Below are 19,630 nucleotides of genomic sequence, written 5' to 3' on the forward strand. Positions count from 1 at the left end.
GTTACTTCCCAGGCTAGAAATTTGCATCAAAGGGCTAAGAAAAATATTTCCAAAAATAAACATGAAAGCCAAGACTTCATGCCAGGAACTCCAGCCACACACATCCTGTTGGCTGGGTCTCTTGTCTCTCCTCACAGCGCTGATTCAAAACCGAGCGGAAGCCTGTTCTGATGACTTGGACCTTATGTCAGCACCCGGCTCTCGATCCTGTGTCCTCAAGCTTTTTCATGGAGTGGCAAAATGTTTCCAGTCCTGAAAGGGAGAGAGTGAAGTTACTAGGAGCTAACTAAGGTTTAAAAAAAAAGGAAATCTTTTCTCATTACCTCTGGCTGTCTGGTGAGCCTTCAGTGTTGCTCCCTCCCATGGACTGAGAGGCGCTCAGCAGCAGATGTGAGCGGGGACCTAGCGGCGAGGAAGGTCCATTTTGCTGCCCAGAGAGCACGTAACTGTTCACTGCATGTCTGAGAGCTTGGAGAGACGGAAAAAGAAGGACGCATGCTCTACAAGGTCAGAGGGGGTCTTGTATTCTTTAGTGAAGGAGAGCAGAGTAGGGAAATATTACCTGTCACAGTTGGCATTTGATTTGAGGAATTATTCTCAAGAACATCTCTGGCTTTTCTAATTAGGTTCTATCAGACCTAAATCTGTGCCACGGCACTGCCATAATTTGATTCCATCTTTGTTTGTGGTGTCTGTGTTGTGTGGGGGGTGGCAGCTCCTCTTTCTTACATGAAGGATGTTTATTTAGCCACGCGAGCTTCAATATGTTTCTAGAAGATAAATAGACTCGTTGTCACTGGGCAGGATTGCAATTATCACATCATTATTAAATATGTATGTTTATCTAATGACATGTTTGAATGGCATATGTTAAAAATGAATTTTGAGCAAGGGAACAGATTGGTGGGTATCTTGCCTGTAGTTCTGGGACTAAAGGAAGTCCTCGGTGCTTATGGGAATTCTGTTACATTATTGATCACTTGCAGTCCTACCCGAGCTGCGATCTCACTGTTCTCTTAAGATGATGATGGGGTATGAACAGATCAAAGCGTGGCTGGCAGGTGCCAGGAATGCCCAGATGCTGCCCACCAGGCCTGCTGGCAGGGCCCCAAGACCAGTAGTCTTCCTCTTAGCTGCGGCTCCCCTGGTTGTTTGCTCCCGGAGTGTGCAGTGGCTCCTCCATTCTGGTAGGAGTTGTGCTAACAGAGGTTCTGAGACGCCTCTTGGGCTGCCTGCCCTACGCTGTTGACACCTCCCCAGTCGTCCCCTGCTCTTTGACTTCACCTTTATTCCCTCAGTTTACCCCCCTGGGCAGCATGACTTTCAGATAGCTGCTCAGCCGGCTTGTAAGACTCTGCTGTCAAAACAGCAAGCGTACTTGGCTCCCACCTCGTGGCCATTCAGAATCCACCCTGCCTGCCTTTCTGTGCTCTGTGACCCAGTGAAAGCAGAAGCAAAGACACAAGAATAAGATAAAGCTTAGAGGAGGCAAACTGAAAATTACTCTGAGAAAGACTGTGATAAAGATCATGCGGAAACTCAAAGGGAAGTAGTGATTCCCACCCAGAGTCTCTTTTTCATCCATAAAGAGAGGGAAAGAGAGAAAGAGTGAAAGACAGAGAGACAGAACTGGTTCTGAATTCTTGTGTGCCAGCAAGGCTCGTTTTCTTCCTCCCTGAGGACTGGGGCCAGTTAACCAAATGACAGCACTGGAGGCAGCCTTGTCTTGGGACGGGGCAGGGCTCCTTCCTCAGAGATTGTGTGGTTGTGGGTCACTGCTCCTCCTCCTCTTCCTCACCCCCACCCCTCCCGGGCTCCTGGGCAGTCTCAGGGGGTGCTCAGGCTTACTGAGAAGGGTGTCATGTGCTATACTTTGGAGGCACAGTTTGGCTTTGTTTGTTTTCAGTCGTGATCTGGAGAAACCCATCTGAGGTTTAATAGGTCCCCCAGGCAAAGGCGGTCCTAGTGGGTAAATTTTAAGAACTTAAGACTTCCAGGAGGATCTCGTGGTGTGGACTGAGAATATTGTTAAGCTCTTTATGTGTAGAAAGCCCTCTCGGGAGTCATGGGGTTTTCTTGCTCCCCTGGGTTCATATTCCACTCGTGCATCATTCCCAGGCTGCTGTGAGAGGTTAGGGCACTGGGCAGAGGTCTGACACCGAGGAAAAAACAGAAAGAAGCGTGGTCACAGTGCTGGCCACTGAGTTCCTGCAGTCCTGGCCCTGGTTGCTCTCATTGACCCTTGTATTTTGAGCTGTCTAGCCCAAGCCAGTAAATGCAAGACAGGCCTTCCAAAGGCCATTCATGTGGCTGAGTGGTCTGGCTTGAAATTCTGATCTATTCCTGGCTTAAACCAACTCTGCTGGATGCCTTTCTGCAGAGCTCCTAGGCTGCAGACACGTTACTTCTACTTTGGTTCTGACTTGCTGATTAGAGGTATGCAGGTTAATGTCCATTGACTACTTAGTACCTTACATATTGCAAAATATGATGCCATCCTCTTCTTTTTAGTTTGCGAATGAAAGAAGGCAGAGACACAGATTTTGTGAATGGGAAGGAAAAAATATAGGGCAGTAGTTTGTATTGTATCAAAATATATTATGAGAGAGAAGAACTTTTTGGTGGCTTTAATCTCTTAGAGCTGTGGTTCTTGAAACTGGTTCCAAGTCAGAATTTGCTGGGGAGCTTTCTTTTTTGTTTGTTAAATATTCCCATGCCTGCATCCTCCCTAAACCAATGAAATCTAAATTTCTGTAATATGGGGCCTGGAGATCTGTTGCTTCTTAAAGTGTCCCAAATGAGTCCCCTGGATCCCCAGGACTGAGAACCCCCACGTGCCTGCAGTGGACATGGGTAATGCACCTTACTGCCTCCACATATACCTGGCTGGTGCCTTTGCCCTGGGTTAAGACACTGAGATGTGACACATGTCCCTGGTTAGTCTGTGTTAAGTTTCCTATGTAGCTTTCCTTTCTGTCATTCTATTTTCATGTTGGGAGTTCTACCAGATTAAGGTGATAATGGCACTCAGTATTTGCGAGATAAAATGAATTTATTCAAATCTTTCCGAAATTGTAAGTTGGTTATTATGGTCTGGCTGTTGGTAATGGGAAAATAAGTTGCTGGATCATTTCCAAATCCCACCGTCCTTCAAGTGCATATTCTCTTAGCTACGAGCGCTCAGGTGGTCTTACATCAGATAACTGCTGAAAACCCCACTGCACCCCTGCAAGAGAACCAGAGTGAAGAGGCAGGTCACGTGTTAGTGTTATGGTGAAAAGACTTTTGGGTTTAGCGATCCTCTGGGAACTTGGGAGTCTTCAACTGTCTGTGGTCTGTACGCTGAGATTTATTTCTCTAGGAAAAATTCCCAGGAAAAGAGCACTAGTTTGAAAACCACGAAAACTTTTGAATTCTTGATAAATGTGATTACATTTCTTTTTATTTTTGTGATGCTGAAGCCTTGCACTTGCTAGGCAAGGGCCAGAGCACTGAGCTACGTCCCCAGCCTGATCACATTTATTTTTGATAGCTTTAGTTCTGTCATCAAGAGTATTGAACGATACCTATTACATGGCTCCTTGGCCAGCATAACTGTTTGATTCTTATTCATGTATATTATATATAGAACATATATATCTTACATGTAACACATGATAGATATTATATAATATGTAGTATGCATGTGTACTACATGTTATGTTTGTGTAGATACATAGTATAGTAGTCATTGCTACTGCAAATGTGTTTCTTTGATTACCAAAAGGTGTAGTATTTTTACTTGTCTTCTCTTTTGGTATATGTTAGACGAGATTGGATACAGGGTTGTGGGCTAGGGACAGTTTGGTTTCCTAATTAAAATGAATGCTTTATTTAAGAAGTTAAGCTTTTGTTATAATTCCTGCAAATATCTTATGTATATATTTACTGTTACTTTTTAAAAATAGTATTTAGTGTGTATGCATTTGAAGCCCACTAAGTTCTCCATAAATCTGGGTATTTCCTGATTTTTAAAAATTTAAAAACTTAAAAATTCATTTTATAAAGATACTTTACCATCATTCATAGAGGATTTGGCAAATTAACACAATAAAAGCAATAATGTGTTTTAGTGAGTGGTGCTAACCACATGAATTAAATGAATTTTAAAAGCAAATTGCTTCAAAAACTCTTTGAATGCTACTTTCTTTAAAGTCTTAAATTTTGAAATTTGAAATTTTTTTAGCTTCAAAAATCCTTAATCAATGTACATCTCCAGCTGTTTCTTAGGACCTGTATGTGGATCTGGTTTTAGGATGTGTGATAAATTTTCTTGAGGGTGTGCACTGTGGTCTCTCTGTCCCCCAGAGCTGGGCTTTCCTTGCCATCTTAGGTCTAGGTGGCAGAGGGCTCCAGTCTGGAACTCTTGCTTTCTTTCCGGCCAAACATTGCTCTAAGCCTAAGGTCTGAGTGAAATACCCCACTGAACAGCAGCATGATCTTTTTGAAATTGGGGAAGCAAGTCTTCTTTTTTGCGAGTCGATAGCAGTGTTTTCTTTTTCACTATCAAAATCGTATTTACCTCTTTAATGTACAGAAGCTTTCTCCAGATCTGTTAATGAAGTAAGTGTTGCTGAAACTGGGTTTCCATTTTTCAGCTTCTGTGCAGTTTTTTTTTAAGTTTTAGTGTACTTGTTTGGAGAATATTTTTGTCCATGCTTAGCTTTATTCAAAATGCGTAGACTTGCCTACTGCAAATTCTCTGGGAAAGAAGAAAGTCTATAATAACCTTTATTGTATATAATTTCTGTAAAGGCATAATTGAGCTTGAAAAGGGAAAGTGTGGTAAAATAACCAGATACTGCATTTGATAGCAGATGCATTTGCTTAGGAATTTACACAGCTTTATGTGCATATAGAAAGGTATTTGCTTATCTAAAACGTTACGAAGTTTTAAGTCGCTTTGGCAAATGTTAGGGTTTTAGTTTCTTTGGAAATTGTACTGCTAGTCACACTGGGTCCACCCACATTTTCTTTCCTTTGTTAGCAAAAGGTTTCATATACATTATGGATTCCATACTTAATAAGATGGTCATTAGTAAGTGAAAATTAATAAACTAAAATTCTGTGGTGAATTTCATGGTGGCAACAGTGGCAGTTAGGTTGATAATAAACAGCTGACTCTTAGCTCTGTTAGTAGATTTTTAAAGGTATTTTAAAATAGGTGGGATTCATCTCCTTGAAATTCACTTTTTCTTGGTGTTTTAGATTTTATTTTCTCTTATCCAAGTCTTTTTTCCAGACTTTAACTAGGCCTGAATATCACATTTATCTTTTTTTCTCTTCAGTATTTTAGTCAAACTTTAAAACATTCAGAGAAATTGAAGAAAAGATGCCCTCCTCTGTCCCCCTCAGCCCCCTCTGGCCAAGGGTCCTGCATCAGTGCAACCAATTGCAGATTAAAACTATCCAAAAACTGGTGCTGAAATGGAAAGAGCTTTTTCTTGTCATTTCTAATATAATACAGTACAGTATAGCAGTGATTTGCATAACATTTGCATTGTATTAGGTTTTACAAATAATGTAGAGATGATTTGAATCATATGGGAGGATGTGTGTATGTAGGTTATATTGAAATGGAATTTGAGGATTTTGATGCCCGAGGGGTGTCCTAGACTCAGGCGCCCACAGTGACCAAGGGATGACTCTGTGTGTGTGTGTGTGTGTGTGTGTATTTTTGTTTTCCTGCACCGTTTAAAAACAGGTTGTAGACATCGAGACCTTTCAGTGTTTACCTTTCAGATTGGCTTTGCCCTCTGTGTCTCCTCATCCTAGCGAGCCTCCCCTTAAAATTCATTTTGCACTTGCCTCTTCCTTTCCAATTCCACGCCTCTGTCCATTGCTGCCTCCTCCTCTCTGCTTCCACGTCTCATCAGAGTAAAGGACGCAGCAAAGTGCTTAAAATACTGGCATCAGTCAGATTATGATGACATTCTGGCTTGCTTCTTGCCTGCTCTGTGTTTGCAAGAAAGTCATTTCTAAGACAGGGATCAAAACAATCCCACCTAGACTGGGTGGATTACAGAGGAAGAAAATATCTAATGCAAGCTGTCCCTTAGGCTCTAATGCAGCCAGTTCTTGGTGTGGTGATGGACAGATACACAGACAAAGCAGGGCCTTCCAGGCCCCGTGGTCCTGCTCACATACTCTGAGCTGTTCTCATCGCCTCCCACCACAGAGGAGGGATGTTCTGAGTACCTGCTTCAGCACTCAGTTTTCTAAGTTTGGTGCTACGTCCTTTTCTAGCCATCTTACCTTTTTTTCCTTGACACACGTTTTTTACCAACCTACATCTCTCAGCAAACGTTACCTGAGTGTCCACTTAATAATGCCGGGAGCTGAGCTCGGTCCTGGGGATGCAGAAGTGAACAGCTTTTGGCCCTCAAGGAGCTCACTGTCTACTAAAGATAAGTACACAATAATCAGACGGTGATGGAGGCAGGGAAAGAACCACCAGCGAGAGTCAGCGGCAGGCGTCGTCATCACAGGGCAGACAGCAGTGTGACTGCCGCTGGACAGAGGCCGCCAGTGTTTAAGCTGGGTCTTGGGTGACTGTAGGCAAAGGGTGTGGTAAGGTCCAGCAGGAGCAGCAGAATTAGAAGTGTTTCAGGGGCACCTTCACTGAGAATTTGGCCTTCACACTTCAGAGCTTGCGGCATGGCTTGCTCCCAGAGAACAAGCAGGCACACGCCTGTCTCTGAAAGGGCTTCGGGCAGAAGGATATGGAAACCATTCTGTCCTCAGGAAGGGCCAGGGTCTCTGAGGGACCTTCTGGCCCTATTAAAAATTTGGGATGACAGAAGCTGCCCCTCACATTGCTGGGAATGTCTATGTGTTTTTGGTGGTAGAAGTCTGTAGAATTTGTGAATTTATAGAAAGTCTGGACTTGGTTTATAGGGTAAAATTGATGGCCTGGCCACAGGTAGAAAGATAATGCTTTCTATGTAATCATTTTACATGGATAAGGATGGTTCATTTTAAGAAGCATGAGCCTAGTCCATTTTTTAAAATGGGTAATGATTTTACCCCCAAACATTCTTGAAACTTTTAAAGCTGATTCTCTATTTTAAGGTCAGTTTTCTGACCTTTATCTTATTAATTGAACTTTAATAGATTTTGGCGGTGATGGGCCTGGAAGAAAAGCATAAACACATCTAAGGAGTACAGATATAGAGAAACTTGGATAATTCTGATTGTGTCCTGAAATTGAAGTCTTTTTTTTTTTTTTTTTTAATTGGTACCAGGGATTGAACTCATGACCATGCACTTGCAAGGCAGGTGCTTTTGCCTCTGAGCTAAATAAATCCCCAGCCCAAAGTTGAAGTCTTAAAAATACAGTTTTGGGTGACTTCTGGGAAAATGACAGAGTGGTAAACAATAAAACTCAGCTTCTCTGGGGTTTAGAATCCAGACACTGGGGAAGAAAAAGAAAAGAAGGATGGAGGTGGATCCCCAGGACCCAGGAAGGATCTGTCCCTAACCATAAAAAGCAGGTCAAAGAGGGTATCAGAAAAGGGAGAGCTACCCGCTGTTCCTGTAGAGGCAGAACCAAAACTGTTTCCCTAGCCATTCAGAGTTGCTTCAAGCAAAATGAAATACAGATATAGAGGAAACAATCCTAAGATTTATCTGGAGCCAGAAGAGGCCCAGAATAGCAAAAGCAATTGCGGGGCAACAAGGGCAAGGCAGGGGACATCATGATACCGGACTTCAAGTTACACTACAAAGTTACAATGATAAAAACAGCGTGATATTGGAAAAAACAGACTTGGGGATCAATGGAACAGAAAAGATGATGGAGAAACATCTCCAGGCATACTCAGTTATATTAACTTTGATAAAGGGACCAAGTCCTTTCACTGGAGGAAAAATAGTCTCTTTGACAAATGGTGCTGGGAAAACTGGCTATCCATGTGCCAAAGATTGAACCTAGACCCCTATTCTCACTACACACTAAACTAAAAAAAAAAAAAAATGGAACAAAGGTCTAATCATTAGAACAGAAATAACCCATTGGAAGACAAAATAAGTAAAACATTTGAAGACATAGGTGTAGGCAAAGACTTTCTTACAGAACCACAGTTATACAAGAAATAATACCAAGATCAATAGATGGATCACATCAGATTAAAAAGCTTCTGAACAGGAAGGAAATCACCAGCAGAATGAAAAGACTACCTGCAGAATGAGAAAAACATTTTCCAACTACTTCTCAGACAGAAAACTAGTATCTAGAAAACATAGAGAACTCAAAACAATTAGACCCTCATGTTTAAAGACCCAGTCTGAAATTGGGCATCCCAAATGAATGTATACTTCTCCAGTGAAGAATTCAAATAGTCAATAAGTACATGAAAAACTTTTTAATATTTCTGGCCTTTTGAGAAATGCAAATTAAAACAACACTGAGAGTGCTTCTCTCCAGAAAGAATGACTGTCAAGAGATCAACCAATAACAAATGCCACCGAGATAGTGTGTGTGTGTGTGTGTGTGTGTGTGTGTGTGTGTGTGAGGGGTTCATTGTTGGTGGGAATGCAAACTGATACAACACATCTAAGGATGGATACAACTCTATGCTGATCGAAGTCAGCATGGAGATTCCTCAAAAAAATAAAAATAGAAGTACCATTTGACCCAGCTATTTCCCTTCTAGGAATCTTCTCAAAAGAGTTAAAAACATCATATCATGGTGATGTATGAATACCTGTGTTTATAGGAGCACAATTCATAATAGCTAAATATTGGAGGCAGCCTGTATGCCCTGGGACAGATGAATGAATAAAGAAAATTAGTGTGGAGTACTACACCTTGTTTCATTTGTAGGAAAATGCAGCTTGCACCATGAGACAATATGGATCTCCAGACCATAACGTTAAGTGAAAAAATCAGACGCACAAGTTTAAATATTGCATGGTTTCTCTTATATGATAAATTTAATATATATAAATAAAATGCATAATAAAAGACTTATGTATTGCAAACATGTACTAATAAAAATTAAAATTAAAAATATTAAAAATTTAAAATTATGGTTTTCCTTGTTTCCATTCTGTCTTTGTTTTATCCTACCTAATCCTGCATCCCAGACTTCGATACTTCATTCTTTTCTGTGTTACTCCTGTACATGTTTGCAGTACAGAATGACTACATTTATTGTGGAAAAGTTTGTGTACCTACAAAACACATCTCAATTATTTTTTCATTCCTTTCCCTTCCATCTCTTCCTGCTCCCTTCATCTCTCAATCCCTTTCCTTTTGCAAAGGCTTTTTTCCGTGTTTTCTCCAATTTTCTTTCTCACGTCTTTCCCCTCCCATGCCCCCACCACTTGTTCCTATTCCCATTTGTAAAAGATCTGCCTACTCCTGCTGTAGATCTTTTATTATGCTCTTTGTTTATATTTTGGTTTCTCAAATAAGAGAAATCATGTACTATTTAGCTTGTGTATCTGGCTTATTTCATTTAATATTATGGTGTCAAGGTGCATCCATTAACCTACATATACCTCGTTTATCCTTTATGATAGTGTAGTACTCCATTGTATATAAGTACCACATTTTCTGTGTCCATTCATCTGTTGATGGACATACAGACTACTTCTAATGTTTAGCTGTTTTAAATAGTGCTGCATGATTATTGTAAACATGATTGTGGATACATCATTGTCATATGATGCCTTTCAGGAAAATACCTAGAAGGGGAGTGGCTGAGCCAAATGGAATTTCTATTTTTAGTTTTGTGAGGAATCTCTGCACTGATTTCTCTTGTGACTGTGTTAGTTTGCATTCCCACCACTCATTCCTTTTTCTCTCGCAGCCCCACCAGCATTTATTTCTTGATGGTAGGCTTCTTGTAGAAGATTGAATCTCAGTGATGTTTTAATTTGCATTTGTCCAGCAGCCAGTGATGTTGAAAATTTTCTTATGTATTTATTGGCCATCTGTACTTTTGTTACTAGATTTCGAGGATCTGGGGTCTTCTTCTAGAGGTGTTTTCTGAGTTCTTTATGTCCTGAAGAGAGAATTGGTCAAGACAAGACCAAAAAGTAGCAAGATGTTACACTTTTTAATGGCAGGAAAAGAAACATGCTCTGCAAAGCGAATGCAAGCCAAGTTAAAGTAGGAAAAGAAGTACTGAGAGCAGACAGAGTGAGAGCAGACTACTGTGAAAGGGAGAACACAGTGGCTAAGAGCTTAATGACTGTGGTCTTTTGTATCCTCCACTCCATAGGCTGACATTAGGTCCATACCATCCAATCAAAAACCTGCTTGCGTTCTCAGGAGAAGAACTGAGGGAAGTATTTTCTGATTGGTCCTGGGTTCAGGGCTTTGGGAACTGTTCTGCACTTGTGCTCTGGAACTCCATGACTGACTGACGGGTCTCACCCACTTGCCCATCCAGTTTGTGTGCCCTGATCTCCTGCCTCACTTCTTCTGAGAAATGTCTACTCATTTTGGTTGCCCATTTTTTGATTGTGTCTTTTATTTTAAGGATTTTAATTTTTTTAGTTCTTTATTTCTGTATCTGAGGAATAGCTGGCAAGATTTTTCCCACTCTGTAAGTTTTCACTCTGTTGTTTGTTTCCTTCACTGTGCAGAAGTTTTTAAATTTGAATCAACTCCATTTGTTGATTCTTGGCATTATTTCTTATGCAACTGGAGTGTTGTTCAGAAGGTCCTTGCCTATGATGTGTCTTCAGGAGCTGTGCCTGTTTTTATCTTCCAGAAAGTTAAGTATTTCTCTGTTAAAGTTTAGATTTTTGATTCATTCAGATTTTAGTTTAGTACATGGTGAGAGGCATATGGATAGACAGTTTTTTCCAGCACCATTTATTAAAGGAGCCATCTTCCCTTCAATGTGTTTTTGGCCCCTTAGGCAAAGATCAACTAGCTGAATGTGCCTGGGGTTGTTTTTGCTTCCTCTTTCTATTCCATTGATCCACATGTCTATTTTTATGCCAGTACAATGCTGTTTTTATCATTGCAACTCTGTAACATAACTTCAAATCTGAGATTGTGATGCCTCCTGCTTTACTGTTATTATCCAGAATTGCTTTTGCTATTCTGGGTCTCTTTTTGACTACTGTATGAATTTATGGATCATTTTCTCTAGATTGGCAAGGAATGCTGGTGATACTTTGATTAGGACTGCATTAAATTTATATGTCAGTTTTGTAAGTATGGCCATTTTGACTATATTAATTCTGCTCTTCAGACAAATCTAGGGTGCATTTGGCATAAATAATAGGTTATTTATATTTAATATTATTCTCTGTTTCTTTTGAAGTGTTTCCCCCAATGCAATATTTGAAATTTAAAAGCATATAGGCCTCTTCTTGTTTTGCCAATAAGAAATCCACTTTCCCCTTATTTTAATTATAGCAGTGGCTAAGGAATACAATAAGAAAAATTTTTATGTGACTGTTGGGCCATTAAAATTCTTACTACAGGTTTAGAACTGAGATCTGACCTCTGTTTTTTTTTTTCTGACCTCTGTTTTATAATCCTAAAGACTTTTGTAATAACTAGCTTCAGATAATATGAACATACAATGGGTGGAGTAAATAACAGAAAGTTAATTGACTTTGTTACAGTTGGTAGCTAGCATATATATTATTTTTGGCATTTTTATCCTATAGGCAGACCTATATAAGAAAGAGGGCAAATCTTTACCCGGGGCTGAAATAAAAGTGACAGGATAAAGTACTGAGAGAGGCTGGAGGTCACGTTTTTGGAAGAGTTAGTGGGATTAAGAATCACAGCGATTTATGGCAGTTAAGATATAAATGCAACTGGAGACTGCCAGTATAGGGTCCTGGGTGGGTTTCTAGGTTCTTGTGTGTGATGAAGAAAGAATTGGACATGACACACAATGGTAAATAAGAAGCAGCAAAGTTTAATGAAGTTTAATTAGGCAGAGATGCTCAGGTTGAGTGGTCTTTGCTGGCAGAAAGGAAAATGGCATGAATGTTGAAGTGTTGGGCTTATGAATTTAAAATATTGTGTCAGGTCTAGGGTGCCTCCCCTTGGGTCTTCCAGAGCATAACTGACAACATGATTGATAAAATGCTGAATTATGTCAGCTGTATCTATTGCACATGTACTTTCTCATAATTCATTCTAATTGGATGTATGAGGTGCGGTCCATGTACATAAACTTTTAATGAGCTCCAAGTGGAGAAAGGTTACTGTAGATGTGCCAGAGTCAGGCCATGCGTCCTGGTTTGGAACTTGGAAATTTTATGAGGTGGGGGCCAGGGGTATTTTGTTTTTCTTATTTTTGCGTCTAGGTAGTAGGTCTTAAGACACAGATCACAGAGTTGACCCTGCAGCATCGTACAGGTTCAGTACAGTAGAGAAGAGTGGTCCATTGGCTCCAATTACACTATCTATATTACTAGTAGAGGCTGGTGCAGTGTTTGGAGCTCTATAACTATAACTTAGTTTTTTGTTTTCATATTAATTATTCCATTGGTGCTTTATACCTTTTTACAAGGTGTTTAAGACCAAACCAAAATAAAGCCTGTGTCAATCAAAAGCTATCCATCTATATCTTTCTGTCCATCTGTCTGCCTTTGTCAAAGTCAGTCCAGGCTCCCCAGGGATTACTTTTGGTGCCATGGGGGAACTCGCTGGACCATATGGCTTCCCTTGAAAGCTTGGGATCATTTCCATCTTTAGAGACCCTTCTTTTTGCAGAATGTACATTGGTTGACTCCTGTCCTTAGGGGTCCAACAGCCCCCCTGCTTGAGAGGCTGGGTGACTCACCCAAGTTGCAGGGCCCTTTCAGAAGGGTCCCATCTAAAATCATGGTTTTACCTTCTTCTGCCCATCTATCAGTTCCCTAGCCAGAAATCATTGTGGTTGATTTCTTCTGAATAATATTTCATAGTGGACATTCTTGTTGATTGCTTATTGAGTGAGACTTCCAAAGATTACATTTGACTCTTCTCGACCACTCAAATTTTTAAAAGTCTAAAAATTTTAAATTATTGTGACATTTTGAGTCATAATTTTCACACAAACTGAGCTAACATACTTGTAGGGTTTTAGTTCTTATCTGGTTTACTACTTTACCAAATCCTAGCAATTTGAACATGCTATCAACATTGCCTGATGTTTTAAATCTGAAAACATGATTGCAAAATACGACTGTCTTTCAAGCATAAAATTTGAAACATACATGTGAATCATTATCAAATAACTCATTTTAATTAGTTTTCAAGACCTAATATATTTGTTGAAAAGGGAATATGGCTAGTATCATTCCAAGAGGTAAATAAAAACAATACCTCCTTCAGTTTTAATAGAGTTGCTAGTCAGTATAGCTATGGGATATTGCATTGGCGTGATGTTAGTAGATATAATATTAGAAGTCCTCTTTGCATTAATTTTCCAAGAGGTTATCCATGTAAATACCCTCCATAGGTTGTCTGTCAATCCTGAGTTGAGTTGAAGTATATGTAACAATCACAGCAGCCACCCTTGTGGTGTAGATGACTTTGCAGCCATGGCCCTTGAGAGAATAACTATTTATGTTGACCATGCAGCTGTCGTGAGTTGAGTTCATAAAATTGAGTTTGGGTTTTAAAATCTGGCATATTCTTCTTGCTTAATTTCATTGGGCTGACTGTAACTCCAGTGCTATAAATCAGAGAGAATATTGCCTACAAATGGAAGGAGCAGGAATATTGGTATGAGATACTGTCTGGGTTTGTTACAAATGCTTCTTCTTTTGGGTACCTATCCTCTTTAGGCTTCTAGCTCATTATTTTTTAAACGGATCTATATGATTTAAGGGGCAACATAGAGTACATAAAATAAAGAGTAAGAAGGGGTGGTGTAAAAAGAAACCTATTTTTTAATGCGCCTAAAATAGGACATATACATAAAAATTCAAAGTCCCAACAAATAGGACTACTTCATTTGTAGGATGAAGTAAAGTTTTTGCAGCATGAAATGAAGATATTGGGGGGGGGTCTTGGTTCTCCCAACGGTAAAAAGTGTGCCATTGATTGTACTAAAACATAAAGAATTCTCTTTCTCATGCATCCAGTAGCTCAAGTCATCATTTTGTTCATTGCTATTTAATCTAAGTAAAGAAAATCAAAAATTTAAATTATTAGCATAAATTTACTATTTATTTTTCTGTGGTGCAGCACTGGTTTTAAATGCAAATATAAGAGCATCTAACTTGTATGCAGGGTCTCTGAAATTACCTATTTATATTACTTAGCTTGTACATGCATATGCATGTTATTCTTATCAGAACAGTGGAAATGGTGCATAAAACCGATTCACTTGTTTATATTTCACTTCTTGGGACATACATATTCTAACAACACCTATGGGTTACTGATGAGTGAGAAAAGATTGAAAGAAAAGTAATTTTGGGCTGCCCTATGTTTCCTTTCTCTTTCTGTCATTATTTTCTGTGTAAATGGCTAGCTGATGCATGGAAATAAAGTGATAAAGGTTATGATCAAGTTCCTTTGCACTGTTTCTACGTTAGAATAAAAATGAGACCTCTGGGGTTGACAGCACCTGGATTTATCCATTGAAGATGCAACATACTTACCTTGTATTGCTTTGAGTCATGTTTCAAGAGCCCATTGGGATTCTAGACACATGGGACATTGCAGCACAGTTCATGCACGATCAGTGTTGTATATCATGTACACAGATTTTAATATAAAATTGCTAAGGATTTCAAGATGGTGGTAGCCGAGCTGTAATCTCAGCACATGGGACTGTCCAGCACATGTTGTCTATGCATCTGTGCAGGTGGGGCTCATACCTGTAAAGTCAACCTAAGAACTAAAATGTACAAGATGAAATGCCCTCTTCCTGCGTCCCCACTCACACTCCCAGCTCCTCTCTCCGAGGAAATCATTTTGATAGTTTCTTCAATAACATTTCAAATGTTAAAGATAGGTACAAGCGTTACTATATAGAGATACAGTAGTGAGCTTAATGCGACCACAACTTTTTCAGCTCTTTCAGTCAGAAGGTGCAGTCTGTTTTCTTCCTCTCAAATCTGGGACATACTTTGACCAATAAAATTTTCTGGGAATGACTTCCTTTGACTTCAAGCATTTTACAGTGGCTTGCAGCTTTTGTTGTAGATCTGTGGGAGTGCTGTTTTTTATTTGGTGAAGAGATTTGAGATGAATGATCACGTGATCTAGATTTTACAGCATCCCAGGTGAGACCCCATAGAAATGCATCCATCTGGTCCTGACTGGCTCACTAGGATCACGATAGCCATGGGAGTGAGTCCAGATGTGACTGACAGAACAACTTCTCAGGAGCCCACGAAAATGTGACACATAGTGTAGCACTATTATAGAGTAGTTTGTTATAATCAATAGCTATATAATAGTTACACAAATTTTAAAATGTTTGAACTTACAGATTTTACAAATGGGATTACATAAATCATAAGATCTATATCCTGCTATTTTTTTTCATTTAGTGTATATCAGAAAGTCTTCTGTATAAATTTGTACAGATTGACTATGTTGTGCTATAAAGTTTTTAGTTGAATGGATTGCTATGACTTATTTAACCTAATAACAGACAGCTGCTTTTGGCTTTGTTCTTATATGTAATGCTGTAAAAGACATTCTTAAACATGTATCTTAATGTACTTTTTGTGGAGTAAGTTTTTCCCCATAGAATCATATGGCTATTGTGAAATTAAAAATTAGATAAATATTTTCTAATTACATGTTGGAAAGTGTACTAATTCACACTTAATTGTATGCAAATATGCTTGATTTGTCAGTTCATCAACAAGAATAATTTCAAACTTTAAGAAACTTGCCAGGAAATAAGACATATCTTATTATCCTTTTATTTTGAATTTCCTTAATCATTAATCTCAATTAAATCTTTATTAAAGATAATCCCGATTATTTAAAGATGGTAAGCATATAAAAATGTTTCTTGATGGTTATATGTTTTTCAACTAGTCAGCTCAGATCTTTTGTGTAGCATTCCAATGGGGTTTGTCTGTAGTTTGTAAGACTGTAATACCCCTTGGTAGATTGAAAAACACCCCTTTTTAGTACATGTGCTACTGAAGTAGGGATGAGAAACACCCCTTTTTGACATATGTATTAAAATGTCATTTCCAGATTGTTGTTCAAGATATAGTTTGTAACTAGACATTTAATTCTGGGGAAACATTTCCTGGTATGCTTTATGGTTTTTTTTCTTTAAGACATTTCAGTCATATTTTTCTGTCTAATCTCTTTCCTGTGAACTATTCCCCAGTTAGACCTCCCTAAGGACACATTCTATTAAAACAAAACTTTAAAAATGTCCTTTTGTTGCTTACCATTTCTCCTGGAAATTATTTCAATTCATCCATTGAAAGTTATTTTTATCCTTTTGCTGCGGGAGAGATGCTACTTCAAGAAGCAAACCCCAAATTAGTTGGTGGCTGGATCTGTTGGCTACAAAATGCAGTTCCCAGCAACAATTCATCCTTATCTATTTGGGAAAAACTAAAGGAAGAATGTATTTTAAAATTATATCACGTGCTGTTTTTCTTGGCTAGATCCGTCCATGGTCTGAACTTGCATTACAGGTGAGATACTTTTGGGGGGACTGTCTGTCAGGGTTGAAGCTAATGATCCTGAGAGGCAGAGACGGAAATCCCGTTTTTATACCTGGATCCAATCTTTCCCAGGTGCTCAGTGGATCTTTCTTTGATGGTTCTAAAAATTGGGATAACATTAGAAGTTGCTTCAAAAAAGTCAGGGGTGTACATTGAGAGGAGAACCTAAGACTGGGTACAAATGAGAAAGCTAAAAGAGAACTACTCTTTGAAATTTGATTTCAAATGCTACATTGGTGTGCTGATTCACAGCATGGGAGAGCTGGTGAGCCACACAGAACCCTAAAACCTCTGTCTGTGTGGACAAGGCCCTTCATAAACAAATGTGGTTATTTGGGGGAAAAAATAGCGTAAGCGACTTTTAACCTCTTTGACACATGAGAGGTCTATAAAAGACTGACTTTCAGTAAAGGGAAATAGTCTTCCTTTAAATATCAAAACATGTTTGGAAGAAATGTTTATAAATTACTGTATGTTCTGTTTCTATTGTTTTGTCTTAGGAAAAATATTAGAGTTTTTTCCAGTCACATGACCATGTCATCTGTACAAATTTATGTGCTTGCTCTGTACTTCAGTTGACGGTACCCTCTCTGGATTCTGGGCTGGGTAAGAGTAGAGCCCCATGCTAAATGCCACTGGGATGTCATAGAGCATTACAGGTTTCCTCTTTCCCCTTGCTTCAAGTTGCCAGTGCTCACTGTTCTCTGAAGTTGAAGTCAGTATGCCTGCCTTCGGGAACCGTCCTCCTTCCTCTTTACTGAGTGTATTTTCCGTGCGACAGTCTGGGAAACCACAGGGCTAGCCTTTTTAGCACAGTGTCTGAGACAAGAGTAACAGAGGCTTAGGAAGTGCCTTCAACATGCTCCTTGTAGTGTCTTCTCCCAGCTCTGGTGTGAGACACAAACCCCACATTTATTTTGATCATCAAAGGACTATATAATTATGTTCACATCAGTTAAGGTCTGTGGCTACTGATCTGTGGATTGCTGATGTGTTGTTGAAGTGATCTAAATCTTGATTAAAAAACATTTCTAAGTTGTTTCTAAGTTGTGCATACATCCTATACCATGCAAATCCCTTAATAAATTGAGGGGGCTATTTCTATGGTGGAAAGCACTATAGAAATAGTATACTTAGATCAAAATGAGATTTTATTGTTTCTTAGCTCTGTGATATTGGACCAGCAGTTTGTACCCCAGCTTTCTCAGAGGAGGTAAAGAATAAATAGCATGGTTATAGTGTGTCTGAGTGTCTAGCATATAGATAATCATATAGTGAAAGAGTTTCATTAAATAACAATTATATATAGATATATATATCTTGACATTAATTTTAAGTGTTCTCTGAATATAAATTACTAGAATACATTTTCAATATTTGTGATAATAAAAATCTCTTAACCTTATTGATATAGAACAAAAGTACACAATTACACATGGTGAAAATAATAGTTTTAAAATTTAAAAATCCTGGTCATTAACCATTTCCAGTTCAGAAGTCAGTTCTTTATGGTAGTGGCAGGCTGAGGTCATAAAAGAACTAAAGCTAGACAGGATTTCATTCCCAAATGGGAATAGGGGTCTAGGGCTGGAAAGCGAATGGAATTGAACGTCACTCTTCCAAATCTTTCCTGATTTCTCCTTGTCAGCTTTGAATGATGTTTCTGGCCCTTCCAGACCTTCTGAAAAGAAATGAGAGGTGTCTTGGAATTCATTGAAATGGGAATGCACACCTCTCTTCCTCCTCTTGAGTTCAGACAGTCCCTTCCAATTTTAGTACAGACCCAGGCTTATTTTGAAAAATGAAAATTTGTAAAGCATATAGAAGAGAAGCTTAAACTAAAGATCTTTCAGTGCATAAAATTTCTCACATGTGAACAGTATGCCTGAATAAATTCATGCAAAACACACCCACACTGCCTATACCCATCCATGCCAGTGAGTTCTCTTCTAAAAGAAACACCAGAATAACCTGAGAAGGGCTCAGGTCTCTGGGCTTTCAGATTCAAGCTTTTTGCTGGGGGTGTGGGGTTTGTGGGACAAGTTCATGGTGATGGCTCCCATGTTTGTGATGTGAGATTCTGGAGTGAACTCAGCAGCCTTGATCCTCCCATCTGAGGGTGTAATTAAATGTGCTCTGTTTGGGTGTTGCCTGGTAAATGAGAATAATAACAACATTGCTTGAGTGAGAAAGGTATTGTCCTCAGGCGTGGCATCCTTTTGACTTCCTCCCTCAAATGGAGCGTTTCCTGCTTCCCAGCTGAGGGATGAGTCATGTAAAGAGACTTAAGGATGTGACACCGGAGACCAGACAGGCCATAATTATTTGGATGGCACAGATGATAAATATGCTTTCTGCGTGCTTCCCATCCAGGTAAAGCTGGGGCATTCAAGCCAGGCTGGAAATAGCACCTGGCCAGCATTTTCAACCTGGACATTCAGTGCTTTCAGCGACTTAGTGCCACATCAGTGTAGTCTTGTTTACCAGATTCTTCTTGCAAATTTGAACGTTGTGATGCTTGTTTCTATTTTTGGAAGTTGGGAAGGATTTGCAAAGTTTATTCAAATTGAGAGACTCATGAAGTATTTGGAATATGCCTGAGGTAGACTGTATTTGTGTGTTATAATGGCACATAGAAACTTGTGGCCAGCAGTACAGTCGTCAGAGAAAACTCCTTAGGCTATGTAAGGAAGATGGCTCATAGCCTGCATTAAGTTATACTCTCACAGAGCTTGAATATTAGCATTTATTATGTGGTATGAGCCATGTTAGAGGGATATGTGTGTACATACATATAATTTTGCTGAATCCGAACTCTGGCCTTATGAGGTAATAATAATAAAGTGGTTAGGTGCTTACCGTGGCTTGTTATTATGCTAAATGGGCCCCTGATTTACATATTCTCATTTAATCTTCCAAGCATCATCGGTCAGTAGGCGTTGTTATCCCATTTTATAAGAAGGGAAAC

General features: G+C 39.3%; 1 protein-coding gene across 4 annotated transcripts in view; it reads left to right on the top strand.

The window, feature by feature from the left end:
* Rapgef4 (Rap guanine nucleotide exchange factor 4) overlaps nt 1-19,630 on the top strand; it is a 277,608-nt gene that overhangs the window by 67,925 nt on the left and 190,053 nt on the right. For 2 of the 4 annotated variants that reach the window (XM_013142505.3, XM_013142506.3), the window contains exon 1: nt 192-507. The exons of the other annotated variants lie outside the window; for them this stretch is intronic. In XM_013142505.3, coding sequence (XP_012997959.2) covers nt 496-507 — 12 coding nt within the window. In that variant the 5' untranslated portion in view covers nt 192-495. Of the gene's footprint in view, nt 1-191; nt 508-19,630 lie in introns of those variants that run through there. 4 annotated transcript variants of the gene reach the window in all.

The sequence above is a fragment of the Cavia porcellus genome, unplaced genomic scaffold, assembly GCF_034190915.1.
Source record: "Cavia porcellus strain 051 isolate PalLab524CR breed Dunkin Hartley unplaced genomic scaffold, mCavPor4.1 scaffold_12, whole genome shotgun sequence".
Taxonomy (NCBI): Eukaryota; Metazoa; Chordata; class Mammalia; order Rodentia; family Caviidae; genus Cavia; species Cavia porcellus.